The following is an 18,176-nucleotide window of genomic DNA, read 5'->3' as shown; positions in this document are numbered from 1 at the left end:
GAGCACAGCTCCGTGGTACAGCATGTGAGCAAAGTTCACATGGAAGGAGTCATGTGAACTCAACCTGCTGGGATCTTGGAGGCCCGGATTTCCCATCTTGGGCATCGTGCAGTGAGCAGTGAGCACAGACTGCAGGTTGGAAGGAAGCGGAGCTGCGTGAACAGCATTTCCAGCAGTGACTAATACTATAGGATGCCTCTATTTTTAGGCACCTAATCTGAGAGCTTCTTATCTGCAGATAGTGAGAACTGAGTCGCTTTTACATTTTTAGAAAACCAGGTGCTTTTAAGATGCACCTTTAAAATCAAGTTCTGTTTTAAATCACCGCCGAGGATCTCGGTTGGTGTATAATTGTGCTCCCAGGCACCGGCTCTGAAAAGCAACCAGAGCTCTGTCCTAGATCAGCATGCAGTGACACGCATCATTCACGCTAATGGACTACCTCTAGCTGTGCTGGGGGAGAGGGAAGGGTGGGGAAAATGTGCCAAGATGTACTTAAAAAAAATAAAAGAAGAATCAGGTGTAATTGCAGCTCCAGGCTGCGTGCTTGGTGTTAATCATTTGTTTCATCTCTGGCTCATCTCTGCTCCACACTTTTGCACTGCGAGCAATTCAGATGTTCTGGAAAAAGCAAAGTACAGACATGCTTGAATGCAGAATTAGCACCTTGTTGTGAGGCTTCTGCCTACCCAGGGCCCAGCATGGGGAGAAGCTGCCTTTTTGTAGGGACTGCAGCTGCAGTTTGGGGAGGGAAGAACCAGAAGATACCCAGTTTGGTCTAGAGGGAGATATCCCTACCTATAGCAGGGGGTTTGGAAATAGATGATCTTAAAGGTCCCTTCCAACCCAATCCATTCTATGATTCAATGATTCTATACCCAAGTGGTTCCAATCAAACAACTAAGCTGAACACTGCTGTATCAAACCGACCTCAGCTGGTTGTACCCAGAGTTGTAGCACAACTTGGTTAGAAAATGAGAGCAGCACTTATTCCCACTGCTGACTGCTGTTCAGGAAGCAGCGTCCATCCTTATGTTCCAGCTGTAACTGAGTAGATAACAAAGTAACACTCAGAGCTACTACGGTACACCTAACAGAGCAGGGAGCCCAGAAATAGGGCCAGAAATGCACGTGGTATTGAGGACACACTATGGCTATAAAGAGCAAAATGGTCTTCAGTGCTTCCCCACAAGTTTCTTACAGAGCTGGTGCCCTCACAGAAGTATAGAGCTGACATTTCTTTCCTTCAAGGTATCAATGCAGAGATATTTCACAGGAAATATTTTGGGGATATTTTTTTACCATGTAAATTCACCTCATGAGGTGAGGATCCCAAAGAAGGACGTGGTCAATTCATCCATATCACTCCAACAGAAATGGGCCTTCTTCTGAAGTCTGAAGGAGTTGAAGTGAGGCTAGCTAAACATCCCTATTCACACCCCAAAGAGCAAGACCTGCTCCCTGACAAGCTGTTGATTACGAGCTCTGATTTCTCAGTCTCAGACCTGCTTTTCCTTTTCCTTGGGAGCAAATCTGATCCATGCACTTGCTGACTAATGCTAACAAATCATGCCAATTGTTGCTTGCTGGAATCACCTTTCAATGGGGAGCTGACAGCAAGAACAATGCGTCTGTTTGCAGCCTGGGGAGGCTGCAGGCAGCATCTGTCATCAGAGGAGCTGCTTGTCAGAAGAGGTTTCAGGCTCTGGCTGCTTCTCAGAGCAGGGAAAAGAGACATGCATGGGCCCATCGTCGGACTGCTGCTCTGCACCAGTGGTGCTTTCATCTCCCTCCTCCTTTGCTTGCACAGGCGACTTTGTTCTATCAGATGCAGCTTTTAATTATGAGAGTTATATGCGCCATTAGTGGTTTACCTGAAGGGAAATTGAACCGTGTATATAGCACCATTCTGCTATTCTCTGTTTATATTAAGCTGGATTTCCCTCTAGATAATTACTGAGGGAGATGTGGAACTGTTTCAAGGTTCAGTTCAACTAGTTAAGATTTTACTGGAGGAAGGAATTCAGCCACCGAAATTGCCATGGGCAGCATTGCAACCAGTTGGGTAGGAAAGAAGCAAACAGCAACCACTACTTAAGCAAGGCAGACGACATCAAAGAGGCATTCCACCAGGGGTTTTCATAGCAGTCAGTAAATTATGCACGTACAAAGCAATAAAGGAACTATAATCATGCCTCACTGTTGCGTGGGCACTTTTCTTCCTGAAGGACAGCAAAAATACTTTAAAAGCTGCAGATCTGCCCATTGGAGGTGATGTTCATTCTTTGCTTCTTTTCGGTGTTTGGATCAAGAAGGTACGATGCTATAGAACCTGTTGGCTCCCCAGGCAGCTCACAGTCTACGTGTGAAGTCTGAGAAGTCAAGAAGTGCTGAGCGAGGAGTTACGAACGCGTCTCAGCACTCCCTAGGAGTTATGCAGCACTTGTCATGGTGTGAAAGGAAGAGCTAGCAGGCAACTGCTGTCCTCAGCCTTGCTCTCTGCCAAAGCATTGCTTTCCTCAACAATGACACACGACTTGTCTTTTGGAAACACTTGTGCACCCACAAGGTTTACCAAAACCAAAGCAGGAACTACACACGCACAATTGCACGGTAGGTGATGTGGAACCACTGGAGGTAATCGACCCTAATACAGGAGTGGATTTTCAGGCTGTCTCATCTGTCTCCTGGCAGGGATACTGCTTTGCTAGAAAGCCAACCAGTGTCTGAAGTTCATTTCTGTCTTCCGCAGTCAGAAGCTCAAAGAGCACCCAGAAGCTGCCAGCATACAAACTGCAATATGGTTACATTATGAATTGTGAGACCATGAAAGCAAAGGAAGGCTAGCAGGAGGGAGGCTTCGCTACCTCTGTTTTAATTTCATCTCGGTATCTCAGCTAGGATATCTGTCTGTGTCACTCTCCAGACCTACCCATGCAGGTGGTGGCTGTGTCACCTAGTTGCAGGAGATCCAATAATGCAATTACTCCAACCTGCAGAGTTCTTTTTTGCCAACTTTGCCAAGGCTGCACGCTACAGACAGTTTGGAAAGGAGCAGAAATGTGCAAAGTTGGCCTCTACTTTTCTGGCTTCAGAAAGAAAATTGGCTTGATTACCTCTACAACTTATTATGCAACATAGATCAAGACTGTTATTTCTGCCCAGCAATTCTCATGAGCAGAACTACTTTGCAGTGTGAGATGAGGAAGTAAAAACTGGAAGCTTAATAGAAAGCAACAGACACAGACAAGCAGACATCAGCATCTAATGACGTTTGAAGTGCTTTTCTCTTTCAGCCCAACGTCTGTTTGGCCCATGGGCACTGTGGGCTCTGTCAGTCAGTGTCTGTGGCACCCATTGCTAGTGAAGAAAGCTGCAATTACTCATATTTGACAACTCAGTGCTACAAAGCCCTGTGAAGTTCAAAGCCATCCACCTGGCACTTCCTCCTAACAGGCGTGCGGCTCTGATGGAGAACTTTGGGAATTCTTCATCTTTTCTTTCCCACACACCCAAATCTCATTCTCTCCCTCTCTTTGTGGCCTCCCTTTCACCCGGATATCACACTGAGAGAGTTCAGATGAGCAGCACTGAGACGAGACAGATCTCCTCAGGACTGAAGTGCCTCAGTGCAATGCACTCCATACCAAAGAACACTAAGGCTTGGGCAGGGCCTCTCCAAACACAGCTCAGACTGTGCCTACAGCAAACAGAGTCTTATGAGAGCTCCTTTCATAGTGCTGCATTATTATAGAGACATGTGTCTGAGGATGCCACAATTATAACAGAGAATGTTTATTTTGTCTGTAACCCAGCTGGCTGGCTTGCTGCATTTCAAACCTCTTCAAGTAAATAAATGAGAGGACTCCACTTTTCCCTCTGTATACACGAGTGTTATTTCATGTATCAGATGCCTGTACAAAAACTGCTGTCAGGCTATTCATTATCTGGAAAAACACCTTGAAACTTGACTCGATGAGGCCACGTTGCAAATGGGCTCTAATGGCTTTTATTTCTCATTTCTGTCACTCGAGATCTAATCTGCCATCTTCTCATTTTTTATCCTCACTGCTCTCCTCGAACATCACTGAGGAGTTCTTCCCTTGGTGCCAGGCAGGGGATGGGTGATGTGATGGGATCAGTGGGAGGTTCTGGATAAGGGAAGGTTGAGCTGAGCAGTGCCGGGAAGAAGTTTTGAGCACAGTCCATTTGACTGAAGGTAAAGCACAACTGCAGGGCTGCTCCTGCTCCTTCTCCAAACAAATGGAAGAACTCGAGAGGACCTTAAAATAGAACGGCCTGGGTTGAAAAGGACCATAATGGCTGGATTTCAGAAGTTGTTCAGATGCTCTCAGGTTATTAATTGGGTACCAGTGCATTTGCTGATGAATTTGCCTATCAATGATCAGATCTCAGGTAGATGGGTGGGAAAATTGATGGCAGTTCCAGACTGGAGCTGTGAGGTGTGAGATCCTCAGGCAGAAGCCACAAATTCTTTTCCTCCTCAGCCACATTGTCACCACGATCTGTTTTGGAGTTCCTTCTGCTTTATTCGGTTATGCAAACATTACTTTAAGGAATATTTCCCAATCCTCCTGTGGGAATCCAACCCAATTTCCAGAGACAATGTGTGTGCAAAAATGACTAACGCTGCTCTTTGAGGAGGGGAGGAGATTTAAGGCTTTTGACTTTTCCCTTCTTCTTTTTCATTTCCCTCCTTCTTCTAAGTATCTCTTTATTCATCACTTTAATTACCTAATCGTAAATTTCTTTAGGGGGTTACTTAGAAGGAAAATTAGCATCAAAGCTTGGCAGTAAATTCAGGGGCTCTTGGAGCAGGTCCAAGCTGTTTCACCTGTGATTAATTAGATGATTTTTTTCTTTAAGTGCCAGAGGGCTGTTGAGGTCTTTAAGCAGTTACATGACTGCTGGCAGCTCAGGAATTATGATTGATGCGTCAGTCTGGCATTCAGGACTTCTGCTTCTTTCTGGAGTTGCAGGGAGAAGTGAGAACAGAGGATGAACTGCACTGGTGGAGGCAAAATGCTCATCTCTGCCATGCACGGGCCCTCAGCACTCCTAAAAGAGCACCAGAATGGCTGGGACCACTTCTGCCATGCAGGAGAGCGCTCAGCAGAAGTGTTCAGCAGAGCAGAACAGCACTGAGAGAAATGGAGAGATGCCTGCTGCTCAGATTGATACCTTATAGAGGGATGAGACCAAGTCAGGGCTTGGTCTCCTGTCTCCTTTTAAGCTTCCTTTGAGAAGGTCTGGGCTTATTCTAGAAAGACAAGAGGAAAACTCAAATTTCAACTTTAGAAACATTCTGTAGAGAAAAAAAATTGTATTTATTTAGATAAAAGATGCCCTTTGTGTACCTGGATAGGAAAGCTTGGAAAAAGCACCTGAAAGTGGAGACAGTGAGACCAGCAGGCTGCTTCGGTGCTGCCATTGCTCCAGCCATGTGTTTCTTGGAAAATGAATAACTTCAGCCATTAATGCTTATTAGTTGGCACATGTGTACCACAGAAAAGTGTCAGAAGCATTAATGATGCACTTCCAGATTGCTTAATATGGTTAGCTCACCTAATTCACTCTGCATGGCCTCCCGCTGCATGTGCAGAAGCAATCAGTGCTTCAACTGCTGCAATCCCTGTAAGAGGCTGATGGGGAGATGGGGGATGAGACCACAGTTTTATGGTACTTTGGTGGAGATGGATGGGAAAGCAGCACACAGCCCTTCCTTTGGTGTGAAGCAGCTGAAGAACCCACTGCCAACTGCTGATTCAGAGTGACCACCTTCTGCTCTGGCATTAATTTAAACCACTGGGAGTTCGGAGTTATTGCAGTAGAGTCAAATTGTATCTAAGATAAAATACCAGCTGATATGCTCTCAAAGCCAAGTTCCTGTTGTTGTGCCCTTCTTCCCAGGACATCTCCATGTCCCATAGTGGCAGCAGACAGAACATCACCCAGATGGGAAGCAGTTCATCTCCACGGGCAGTCCCCATCACTGCTTAGAGAGTAATGACACCCTCTGTCTGCAGCCACCTCTTGTTTTCATCAATGGCCACCCTGCCCTATCCCACATTTATAGACTCCGGATTCTCCTCAGAGCTCATCGACTTCGTGTCAGTCATCACTCTGCCCTGCAGAGCCCAACATGGCCCTCACTGCTCACCATGCTGGATTGGAGCTGGCTGCAGGAAAGGACATTCATATTCATCTCCTTAAGGGCAAGTGCAAAGCTCTGAGTTTATGTGTGCATGCCCTGACAACGAGGAAACCTGGGTTCTGTCTTTGTTTATGCCACAGATCTGCTGTATGTTTCTCAACTGCTTCCCTGGTAACTCTTTGTATGCATCACCTGAACTCACGAGGTCAGGGACCACTTTTAATTGCTTCTAACCCCAGATTTTCAGAACTCAACTGGAAACTGTCAATATTGCTAAAAACCAAAACCTACGAATATCAATCCCTATGCACAGGGAGGTTTTCCTGCTCAGGAAGGGTGCAGATGAGCAAACATTGGTGCAGAGATCCTGCAGCAGCTTTGTGTATCACGCCGTGGTTTTCACTGCAGGAGCTGAACTTCTCTCTACTACAGCTATATAAATGTATGACCCAACAAATATGCAAGATCCTGCTGCTGAAGAATCAAAGGTGGCACCTTCAGAAAGCGTGTTTGCATGCACCCCGACACACATTCTCTCCTACACCTTTGCTTTTCACAGTTTGTGACAACAGAGATTATTCCTTGCTGGAAGAATGTGGCATTGTTGACATTAAAAAAAAGAAAGCAGCAGGAACAGAAAACAGGCCTTTGCTTTGCTTGAACAGCACAGGCTTTCTTGATCAGCTGTCTGAGGTGCCTCATCTGTACAAAGCACTTAAACCTGTCTAACATCAAAAAGGTAAGACGAGTCACTTTGATGCTCCAGAGCACATGCCTAACATGATTAGTGCAGAATCTTCTGGTGATAATAGAATTATGCAAAAGAGGCCTTGACCCATTAATGCTTTTACCTTCCTTAGGATTTCTCTCCCCTTTCTTCCACGAGAAGCAGAACTGCTTGCTCAGAGGTAGCAACTAAACAAAACGGTGGGATAAGCAAAGTGAAAGAGGTCCCTCCATCACCTTGTCATCTCTCCCTGCTCCATCTTAGCCCTGCACGACACGCTCCAGCAGTCGTGGGTTAAACCACCAGAAATCTGATGTACAGGAAAAGCTCTGTAACTGCATATAGGCACATTCCCCCTGCTCTGACAGCTTTACACCACCCGTAGCTCTGAGTAACACAGCAGCATTACCAAGGTTTGGTGCCTTAAAGTTGGACCCAGCAGGTCCTGAATTTCTGTTGCAACATTTGCATATGATTTCTAGGGAAAGCACATGAATTCAGATGGAAGAGTTTGCTGGCTACAAAGTCTGAGTTTCTCACCCATTTGAGAGAGTTCTGAGTTTAAACCAGTTCTTTGGTTTTTTTCCTTCTTCTGGTAGTTTTCTTTGTTAAAATGCATTACATTACACAAGAGCTGCTTAAAACCAGTACAGAGGCCCAGGCATGCATGTGTAGACATTTAAAGACAACAGAGCAATAAGAAAAGGTGTTACCTCTGTGCTCAGGCTGAATTACAGCTGCAAATAAAGAAGGGTTCAGGTGATGACAACACAGAAAGCTTGCAGTGTCAGTATAAGATTTCCTTTGTAGTCAGATCTCAGCTCTTCCTGAAGCTTACAACAGGACCAGGGGCTGTAAAGCCTCCCCAGGCTCTTCTTTCCACCTTTTAACAGTCTCTGTATCTTAAAATATTGCATGAGAGGGAATGGATAGAGGATGCTGTTATCAAAACCTTGATCTGCCAGAGGGTGAGCAGATCCCAGTGCACAAAATCTTATCTGTTTGTATGTACAGCGGGCGACTTTAGGCCAAAAAAACCTCCTACCAAGAAATCAGCTGTCCTGGCTCAGCCTCAGGGCTGCACAGGGCTGGCAATGGGAAAGCATTTCCATGGTATTTTGTTTGCTCTAAGCGTGGTTCACTGATTCCTACTTATAGTTCAAGATAGATTGCATGATTACTTTCTTCCAGGAAAGATGAGTCCAACACATTAAGTCTCAGACTGAATCCAAACCCCAGACTTCCCCAGGATTTATTTCCATCTGGAGCTTTGGTCCAAGCTCTTTTCCTTGTTTGTTACTCACACTGTTTGTGTGGAGTTCCTAAATGTCCTGTCCTAAATCAGCACCCGTTTACGCTCGGCTAAACAAATCACAAGAGGCAGCCCCTCCCTTGAAGCTCTTAATTACCTAAATTAACAAGTATGTCATTATTTTCCCTGCGTTCAGTGGGCAGCAATAGGATACGGGGAGTTAAATAACTCACCCAGGGTCATACAGCCCATTTGCAGATTGGTGTTTAACACTTAACTGCAGAGCTTTATTTTATTCCTCAAGGGGAAAAGCCCAAATCCAGACCCAACCATTCCCACGGGTGGGGAAAACTTCTGAAGTATTTATTTGCAACAAAGGCTTATTTTTCCCTTTTTCCTGTTTAAAACAGAAAAAAAAAAAAAAAGACCAAGACCATACTCTTGAGCTTCAGGGATCTGTTAATTGGCTCCCTAGTAAAATTACAGAGACTCAGCTGCCTGATAATGATTGTAAATGACAGAGACTATCAGGTTTACCTTGTGATGTCCCTGGGGAGCTTGCAGTTAGTTTAGTCTGAACTCTGCATCAGCTGTTTGGGTTCCTTTCTTCTCAGCATGTGGTATCTGGACTCAAGCTGCAGTCTTTCAAACCTAATTAGTGTTAGGGGAAAGAGAGAGTGGAAAAGGGAAAAAAAAACACCACCATTCTCCTGCTTCCCTCCACTGAATATAACACAAGGGCAGGATCTGATTTATGGCATAAGTAAATGGGGAATTATTTGGGGTTGTTTGTTTTGTTTTTAAATGCCCATCAATCCAACATCTTCAGTTCTGCGTGCAAGAAAAGTGCACTTCAGAGTGCTGGAGTCTTTGAACTGAGTTGTTCAGCAGAGTCTCTGACCTTGGTGGAGCATCGCGTTCGAATACAGATGGATCTGTTCTACACCCAGCAGAAACTCAAGTTTTTGCCCTTTGCAGATGCTTTACTTTCTGATAGGCACTGCTGAAGAGCTTCACGGCACTGTTTTCAATGCTAATCTTATGTGATTGGCCAAATCTCAACTACCTGCTGCCCACTAAGAAGTAAGAGCACTGACAATTGACTGTGGGATCTCAATGGCTTCTACAGCTCTTTATTTTGAAGGGCACTTTGCAGTCTCTCAGTGCTGGCATGGAGGTGTCTGTGGTATCTCTTTTACTTGCTTTGTAACCAACTCTCCAATTCCTCTTACAGGTCTTCAGTTGCAATGTTGAATGGAACGATGGAGAAAAGCAGATCTGTGGGTAGCATCTTCAAATCACTGGCAGGCCGAGCAATCACAAACCTGGGAAGGCATTGGTATGTGAGATTCAGACTGCTTGGTGAAGCCTTTGCACTGAGTCTGGGACAGGAAGAATGCTGCAGGGCTCTTTGTATGGATAATGAGTGCACGTGCAGAGTTCTTTGGAACGCTGAGACAACACGCAGAGTTTTATTGTACCTCCCTTTGTACCTAGGAGTGGCCAACTTATTAAAAATGAAACTCGTGTCTGAAACAGCTGGCAAAATGTGTGATAGATTTTTTGGTTGCTCAAAATCTCTAAATCAAAACAGAGTGTCTGTCTGAGATCTGGAGATCAAGCAATCATGGGAACCTTGAAATGGAAAGATTTGGAGCAGATGGGCTCAGATGAGGCAGTTCTCTCTGCCCTCAGCAGTGTTATAACTTCATGCTCCAGCAGCTCTCTAATGAAGAAAAGATAAATCACACTTCAAATGAACTTCAGAGAACCTCATGAAAGCACCAATAAGCACTGGATCTCCAGAAATAACTGGAGAACCGTGTTCAGATTACTCACCAGTTTGCCCCAGATGGCCTTAGTTGCCTTCAAGGATGTCTGAACTCAAGACAAAAATAAGGAATTCGGATTGCCTTCCACAGATGCCAAACTTCAAAGTCAGGACTGGCATCCTTTGACTTACAGTACAACTTAAAATGAAGTGTACTTGCCTGTTCTTGTACGGATTGGGCTCCTCCATCAGCCTGTAGAGGCCAAAGCAGAGTATTCCAAATGTGTCTAAAGCTTTGCAGTAGATGTCTCCAAAGGAATCCTCCTGCAATGAAAGAAGCAAAACCACTCTTGCCTCAAAGGGACCAAACTGGACAACTCAGCCCAGCGCTGACACTGAGCCAACTGCCCTCCCTGTTCACTACTTTTAGTCTCATTGTGTTTGGTAAGAAAGACAGAAAACAAAATGATTGATCCCCCCAAAAGGTTAGAATCTAATATAAAGCCATCTGATGTCTTCAGTCTCCTTAAAATATGGCTTGAGCTACACAATGATCTTCAGCTGTATGAAACAAAGCTTCAGTTAATGACAACCAGCCTTTCTGTTCTGGAAGCAGTGGGGATGAAAGCTTGATCCCTGCAGCCCAAATCCATGCCATGACTCACCAGGATCCCTGACAACCACCTCTCAGACAGTGGCAGGAGTGCCAGCTTGCACCTGACTCGGTAGGGATTTTGGACCACGTTGCCCAGACTTCTGCTCAGTCTGCTGTCCTCTTCTCCCAGCTGCTCCAATGCTGGGCTCGTCCTGCTTGTCACCAAAGCCTGCAGCAAAGCCAGGATGTGATGGTTGTAGTAGGTCTGCAGAGGAAGAAACAAGAAAAATGTAAAGACTAAAGGGTATGCCTTGACTGCTCAAAGACAAACAGATTTTACCACCGAGAACATGATCAGACACTTCAGAGAGTTTTTTTTGTACACTTGGCTTCGTCCTTAATTACGTTTAAAGTTTTCTGATGCAAAGATTGGAAGACAAAAACACGAACCAGCATCTTTTTTTTTTTTTAATTATTTGATCCATACCTGTTCCCTCTGCCTGCAGTGCATCAAATAACCCATTTCCCACCCTTTCTCAAAAAAAAATCTCATTTCCTACATAGAGCCACTTTGTGGAACCTGTCGCCTGTGCTCACCTGAGCAAAGAAACTAAACAAGGTGCAGAGAAGGAACGCTGCTATTAAATCCAAGCTCAGCTCAAATCCTCTTAAGAACTTCTGACCATATTGTCGGGCAAAAAGGTATAATGCTGTTAGAGTAATTCCCAGCCTTTTAAAGTAAGGAGCTATAGTCCAGGGTTATCCAGGAGTGATACAGCTTCAGGGGAATCTGCACTTTACATATTTAACAGAAGCGTGCTGAGCTCTTTAACATATCATTGCTGTACTTTTTGACATCAAAAGGATTGCATTTCCATACGTGGATGAATTAATAGGATTTGCATGTCACCCTCATTCTGTACTTTCTTGGCTGAGTTACACGGCAGGGGTTTGAAAGGCAGGGAGCCACGACAGAGGTGTACGTACACACTGGGATGCAGCACACTGTGTTCACAGTGGCTCTGGCTTTAAAGCAGCAGCATTTCCATGGCGTGCCCATGAGGAGTTCTTTCCCAGCTGTTTTCTGGGTACAACTTGAGATAAGGACACTTCCTAGGGATGGACCTGCACACAAAGGCTGTGCCAGAATCCATCTCCCACCACCAAGCAGCTGTGTAATCCCACTCACTTTGTGTTGCCACCAAGCTTTTAGAACCAGTCCTGTACAGCTCAGGAACCCACAGCAACTGCTCAACAGCAGCGTATTTCTCTCCTTCTTCCCTGGATTTTTTCTCCTATGAGAAAAGGTTGAGGGAACTGGGCTTGTTTAGCTTGGAGAAGAGAAGGCTCCACGAGACCTCATGGCCTTCCAACACTTGAAGGGAGAGTATAGACAGGAGGGGGAATGGCTGTTTACAAGGGTAGATAGTGATAGGACAAGGGGGAATGGTTTCAAACTGAGACAGGGGAGGTTTAGGTTAGATATCAGGAGGAAGTTTTTCACACAGAGGGTGGTGAGGCACTGGAACAGGTTGCCCAAGGAGGCTGTAGATGCCCCATCCCTGCAGGCATTCAAGGCCAGGCTGGATGTGGCTCTGGGAAGCCTGGTCTGATGGTTGGCAGCCCTGCCCATGGTAGAGGGGTTGAAACTAAATGATCATTGTGGTCCTTTCCAACCCAGGCCATTCTATGATGATTCTATGGATTTACAGACTGACTGAATCTAACATAAGGTGCTCCAGTGCTCTAAAGCAGAGCCAAGTGCTGATCGTTCTTGGACAGACTTGGAATCTATGCTGGAGTGAAATTTTATCCTTTAAGACAGGTCATGCTAAGTCTCAAGTTACTTTTTCACTTGACACAAGCAGCCATTAATTACTATCTGGATGACTGACATATCAGGGAGTAGCAGCAATATAATACTTTCCCTAACACCTTCTGAGAAAACCATAACTGGACTTGACATGCTTATTTTGGACTGCTTATCCCTTTGATAGCTTTGTTTTGTATTTATTCAATTTCAGCAAAACTGCCACCCAAGCACTATCCCCTTGGACAAGAACTGAGAGCGATGCACGTGGAACTCAACTCCAGCATGGGGAAGAGAAAGAAAGGGGCTTTGGGGAAAAAAAGAGATGGCAATTCAGAAACACCAGCTTGTGAGCTGAACTTCAGTTTTGCTGCCAAAATCCTGGCTTAACTACACCTAAGTGTCACCAAAAACTATAGCACTCAGCTTTGACAGCAATTTATAGTGATCACACCATCAGGATGGAATCAGATGTACCCGATTCACTTAATGCAAATGCCTCTAAAAGGACATTACCAGGTACTTAAGGAGAATCAAAATGAATGCTTCCTTTAAAACCTGGTCTTGTGAGTCAGCAGTGGTCCAAATAGGTGGAACTTTTCAGAAAAGAGCCACTGGGTTAAAAAGTCCCAAGTAAAAAGTTCAGTTGAGTTGGAAAAGATTTTCCATCCAAACTTAAGAGTGAATTTCTGCCTGGGTGACAGTCAGACAGATGAGAAGAACTGCATTTTCTGTTCGTGCCCATGGTGCTGTGATAAATTGGTGGTAGTGAAAGCTGCCTGTTCCCTAGTTCACCCATGTGCCAGACCTGTAAGACTCCATTCTATGTGTCCCAGGTATTCAGAATTCCCATAATCTTCTCAGCAATGAGCATCATTGCCGGAGCCTCCACCACAAGGCCAGCTGGTGCTGAATGCAATTCCAGCATCAGTGGCTGCAATTCCCTTTGGGGGACTGTTAGTAAGTTCATGTTATCAATCAAAATGTAAATAAATCAGGCAAGAGGAGAGAGAAAGTTATGAAAAGCTATTAAAGCACTCTGAAAGTTCCTTCAAATACTAGCATGAGTGTATGAAAACCAGGGAGAGCAGCTGCTGCTCACAGCATCACTCAGGTGTGTCTCCTGGAGCCAAAGTTGCCTTTCATTCTATGGGACTTGCTACCCCAGGAAACCAGAGGCCCACAGAGCAGTCCGTTGGCAGGAGGTTGGAGCTGGCTGGTCTGTAAATGTCCCTCCCAACTCAAACCATTCCAGGATTCCATGATTAGCAAATTGCTTAAACAGGAATAGACATGTTTAATTCTGAGGGCACTGAGTCCCGTGCCTTTCTGACATGTGTGGCCTTGACCATTGTTAAGGGTAGATTAAGTGGGTTTACCCTGGCTGATAATCACTTTGTTAACACTCCAATGCCACCAAATGTGACAGGAGGAGATACATCTACTTACCATAGACAAAAGAGAATTCAAGAAGCTATCAGAGAAAATAGCTCCTGCAGGGGCAGCGGTGGGGGAAAGCAGATCTTCCTCTGGGATGTCAGAACTGCTGCTGGGAGACTGATTAATGAAGTGGGCATTTGGTGAAAACTCTGTTGGATAAGCAAAGAAGAAACAGGAGACATCTCAGCAACGGAAAGAAGCCATCTAGGATCAGAAAAGAAAGCTAATATATGGAGCTTGCCATTCTGAGGCCAGCACTAGGAACAGCGTGCTGCATTAGGAAGGAGGAACAAAATAGTGCTGCTGACTGATGGCACAATGGGACACAAAAGACACAAAAGCCTCAAATTGATCTCCCAAGCAAGTGCTTAAAGATAGGAGGCCAAAATTAATCCACCTGTTTTGAAAAAAAAAAAAAAAAAAAGGAATAATCTGATTTCTTCCACTCGTTTTCCTGACCTAACAGGAATGAAATGACTTTATTGGCTTAAACTGGGGTTAGAGTTCCTTACATGGCTGTCCTTCTATTACAAGGCTGACAAAGTGAGGATCCCTATTCTTGCTGCCTGAGGTAGTCCTGCAGAATTCCCCCCCAATCAGAAAGTGATTCCTTTTCAGCTCACCTTCTGTTCTCAGGGAACTGTTAAAGTGTGCCCTGGCAAAAGTGCTCCTGGATGTGCTGGGTTTGTCCTGGCACTCCAGCACAGCCACTGAGCTCTGATGAATGACAGCAGCACAGTTAGAGAGAGACAGGAGGGCTGAAAAGAATTGAGATCAAGAACCCATGTCTTCCCATTAAAAAATAGAGAGAGCAAGGAACTCCATGCAAGTAATGATTGATTTCTATGATGTCCCCTTGGGCCGGAATGCATTTGAGTGTATCATTTTTAAAGATGACTAAAGCTAGCCAGAATCACCATGCTATTAATGCCTCCTGTTGTCTTGCAGTGTCGGTGCCATCCTTCAGCAGTGTGCTCTCAATACAGATATTTCACCCACCCTGGCTTTTAGGAGCTGGCACTGCTCTGGAATTAATCAGTGTGGCTCCCCAAGCCAGCCTGCATCACCAGTCCTGCAATAGGGGTCCAGCTCTGTTTTCCACACTGTCCCTTCTCCTTCACACACTCACAGGATCCCTGTTTGCTTGCAGATGGCTGCTGTTTATCCTGTGTATCTCCAGCCCTTTATGGTGTGGGTTTTTAGGATGTGCTGCTCAGGTTAAGTGCCTGCTTACAGTAGCCCTGGGATTCCAGGGATTCACTCCAGTTCAGAAGATGACCAACATGTTGAAATGTGCTCAGTGTGAGGGATCTGGACCAGCAGACACCTCCACGTGCAGCTGCCATTTAACTGGCCTTGCTTTTGTGCTGCCAGGTTTTAAATTGGAGCATCACAGAACTGGAAGGGACAGGAAGGGACCTCTGCAGGTACCACAGTTCAACCCCACTAAAGTGAATTTTTCACAGCAGGTTGCAGAGGAAAGCATCCAGGTGGGTTTGAGCATCTCCAGAGAAGGAGACTCCAGCACCAATCTGGGCAGCCTATTCCAGGGCTGTGTCACCTGCACGGTAAAGAATCTGGGGGTTATTTTCCTTCTTAGCCCATCCTTGTAACCCTGAACGTGTTGCCATGCTGTTGAAGACCACAAGTGGGGCAGCCCTCCATGTGCTGAGGGACCAGGCTCGACTCACAATTGTGTCAAATTGCTGACATGACTAAAATCCAAGTTATGTCAACACATCACAGATGTTTTCCCCTCCATGACACACCACATCCTGGAGGGAAATCACATTGGAGCGATGGCTGCCTACAGACATTAGTGTGACTGCACAATACTTTCTCCCTGGGCCTCAGGAGCCAGCTCAAAACATTTCTGAGGCTTTTGGACACAACGGAAATAAAAGCTGAAACCGCAGCACTAGAGAGCATCCAAATATCACTCCAGGGAATCCAACAGTTCTGAAAGACTCTGAAGAAAGCTTTATCTTATCGGTTTCTGCTAGAGAGTTTCAGTCTAAGGGCTGAGCAGCCCGCTGCAGTTGTTTGCTGCTTTGTGGTGGCAGGAGTGCATTTGTCCCATCCCCACCCTGCAAACGTGTATTGGCCACATACAAGCATTGCTCCAAAGAAGGAAGAAAGAGAAGCCAAACCTGAGTGCAATGCTGAGAATCCAGCTATGACACCCAGCAGCATGCTGTGCTGATGTGATGTTCTTGTGTCAGCATTCTGAATGGAGCAAAACATCCACGTCATTGGGGACCACCAGCCCAGCATCACCACTCTGGTGTGACACTGACTGCTGCATTACTAATCAATTAATTAGTGCTCGTGTTCCTAATTAACAAATCTAGTTTGTAACCATCAGGAGACAAAAGCAAAGATAAAAAAACAGCCAAGAGCAGTGATGGAAGAGCTCCATGGCTGCTCCAGTTATAAACACAGGTTAGAGAGGCCAATGGAGGAAAGCCTGCAACAGCCACCACTAGAATCCAGAGAAGAGGAGAAAACCACTGCAGTGTTTCAGAAAGGGGAGGGTTGAAATGTAGAGAATCAGGCCTTGGTTTGCCTCATTTTGTTGGGAGATGAAAACTGGACATGAGATCTTTCTTTAAATCTCCGCAGAGAGGGAAGCATGGCCAAAGGACAAGCCTCTGAGCACAGCTGCTTTTGGTGGTGTCTCTTTCTTTGTGAAAATAAAGGGAAAGCAGGAAAGCACGCTTCTGATTGATTTATCATAGTGAAGTCTGTACCCAAAGGTGGGATGAATGTGGGCCACGTGACGAGAACACAGATCTCCTGAGATCCAGTCTAGCAGAACAGAACAAGGACATTATCTTCATCCTAAATGGATGCTTCGGTGTTTTGCTTCACACTGAGACCTTTGTAACACTTTGTTTTATTTATTCTCCCGATAAACCATCCTGACTCCTTCAAAGGCAGTGAATTAACATCTAAGTCAAACCTTTTAATGTTCCTTGGACATGTAGTGCGTGTCGCTTTCTGCCTCTGAATTCTAAAAAGGCCTGGGCTAAATAAATAATGCAGCACGCATATTGCTGCTGTGAAATTCTTTCCTAAAGAATAACTTACTCAGCTCTGTAGTGATGGGGATCCTTTTATAACGTGGCTCTGATTGATTCCCCAATGCTCTTGCTCTGAAAACAGCATCTGTAGAAACAGTCAATAACAACATGAGGAGAGAGGGAAGTCAGTGCAAGCAGAAAGGGGGAGGGGATAAAAATGAAACCAAGCCACAATAGTTCAGACTGACAAATGTAGGAAATCTTTTGCCTATGCCTAAAAATAATGTCATTGTCATACAAAAAACCCAAAGCATTTCCTATATTTAGAAAGTTTCTTGACTTGGCTTGCTTTTCCAAGGCTTACTTTATTCATTCAAGGCTTCAAAGGACAAGAAAAATAAAAGCTCTCCTGGGAGCTGCTTATTGACATCATTACTGGAATATAATTACCCTCTGTGGTGCAGCAGTGATGGGTTCCAGTGCTGTTTGCCCCCAAGTACCCAATAAGTTACGCATAGAGGGAGGGGGTTTTGTTTTATCCTTCCCCTTCAAGGATGCTGTGTGTAACTGGATGAGACAGATGAAGGCCAAAGGCATAGGCCATGAGTTCTGAAGACCTGACAGTCAAGAAAAAGAAAAATCCAGAAGTTCCTATAAGCATATGTCCTTATTGCTCCAAGCCTTCTGGACAACTGACTTGTAGAAGCAACCCCAACCCAAAATCTTCTCTTTTTTTTTTGATTGTATACCATCTTGTTTCCCTTTCTGTTATACCTGAACTTTTCCTTTGCTGCCCAGCACAGCATTGGGGTAACTGAGGGTCAGGAACGCCACATGCAGCACATGTGGTTTTATCACAACCAAAAGGATGAAATCTGAAATCCATTTTGCAAGAGATGAACCTCGTTGAGATTCAGGCAGTTTGTAATGACTCCTTATCCCCTCCGAGGAGCAAGTGAATATTGGAGATCAACCGCTGTTCCAATCATCCATCCCTGAGGTCAGGAGATGGACCCACAAACACCTTGCAAGAGAGGGCAGGAGTCACCACACCTCGAAGCAGCAAAACAAGCCCACCCCAAGCCCAACAAGGCATCTCTGAATACACACAACTGAATGCCTGAAGTGAATCATTGCCTGCACTGCACCTCTCCATGCACTGCACCGGTTGATTTGAGTATGTCTGATCACTGCCTGGATACCTTTTCCTTATGTCAATATTTTTCCTATGGAACAGTACACAGCGCTCCACCTGAAATCCTACAGACTGGCAGGGTGCTATTACAAAAGATTACTTAATTGCAGATTACTTCTGTACGTTTGAATTTCAGTAGCTTATTAAGTTGTCAGATTTAATTACCATTACATGTTTAGATTATGCCA

The 18,176-nt window shown here is 45.1% G+C and overlaps 1 protein-coding gene across 1 annotated transcript in view; it reads right to left on the bottom strand.

Moving 5' to 3' along the window:
- Window positions 1-9,382: 9,382 nt before the first annotated feature.
- The window catches only part of KCNU1 (potassium calcium-activated channel subfamily U member 1), a 40,734-nt gene continuing 31,940 nt past the window's right edge, over window positions 9,383-18,176 (bottom strand). Inside the window, exons 23-27 of the mRNA XM_042835243.1 lie at window positions 16,861-16,938; window positions 13,780-13,919; window positions 10,591-10,785; window positions 10,146-10,249; window positions 9,383-9,479 (exon numbers count right to left, since the gene is read on the bottom strand). Coding sequence (XP_042691177.1) covers window positions 9,383-9,479; window positions 10,146-10,249; window positions 10,591-10,785; window positions 13,780-13,919; window positions 16,861-16,938 — 614 coding nt within the window. The remainder of the gene's footprint in view (window positions 9,480-10,145; window positions 10,250-10,590; window positions 10,786-13,779; window positions 13,920-16,860; window positions 16,939-18,176) is intronic.

The sequence above is a fragment of the Centrocercus urophasianus genome, unplaced genomic scaffold (genome assembly GCF_019232065.1).
Source record: "Centrocercus urophasianus isolate 14NV4802_14NV808 unplaced genomic scaffold, USGS_Curo_1.0 seq_50, whole genome shotgun sequence".
Taxonomy (NCBI): domain Eukaryota; kingdom Metazoa; phylum Chordata; class Aves; order Galliformes; family Phasianidae; genus Centrocercus; species Centrocercus urophasianus.
This window is presented reverse-complemented; position numbering and strand designations above follow the sequence as displayed.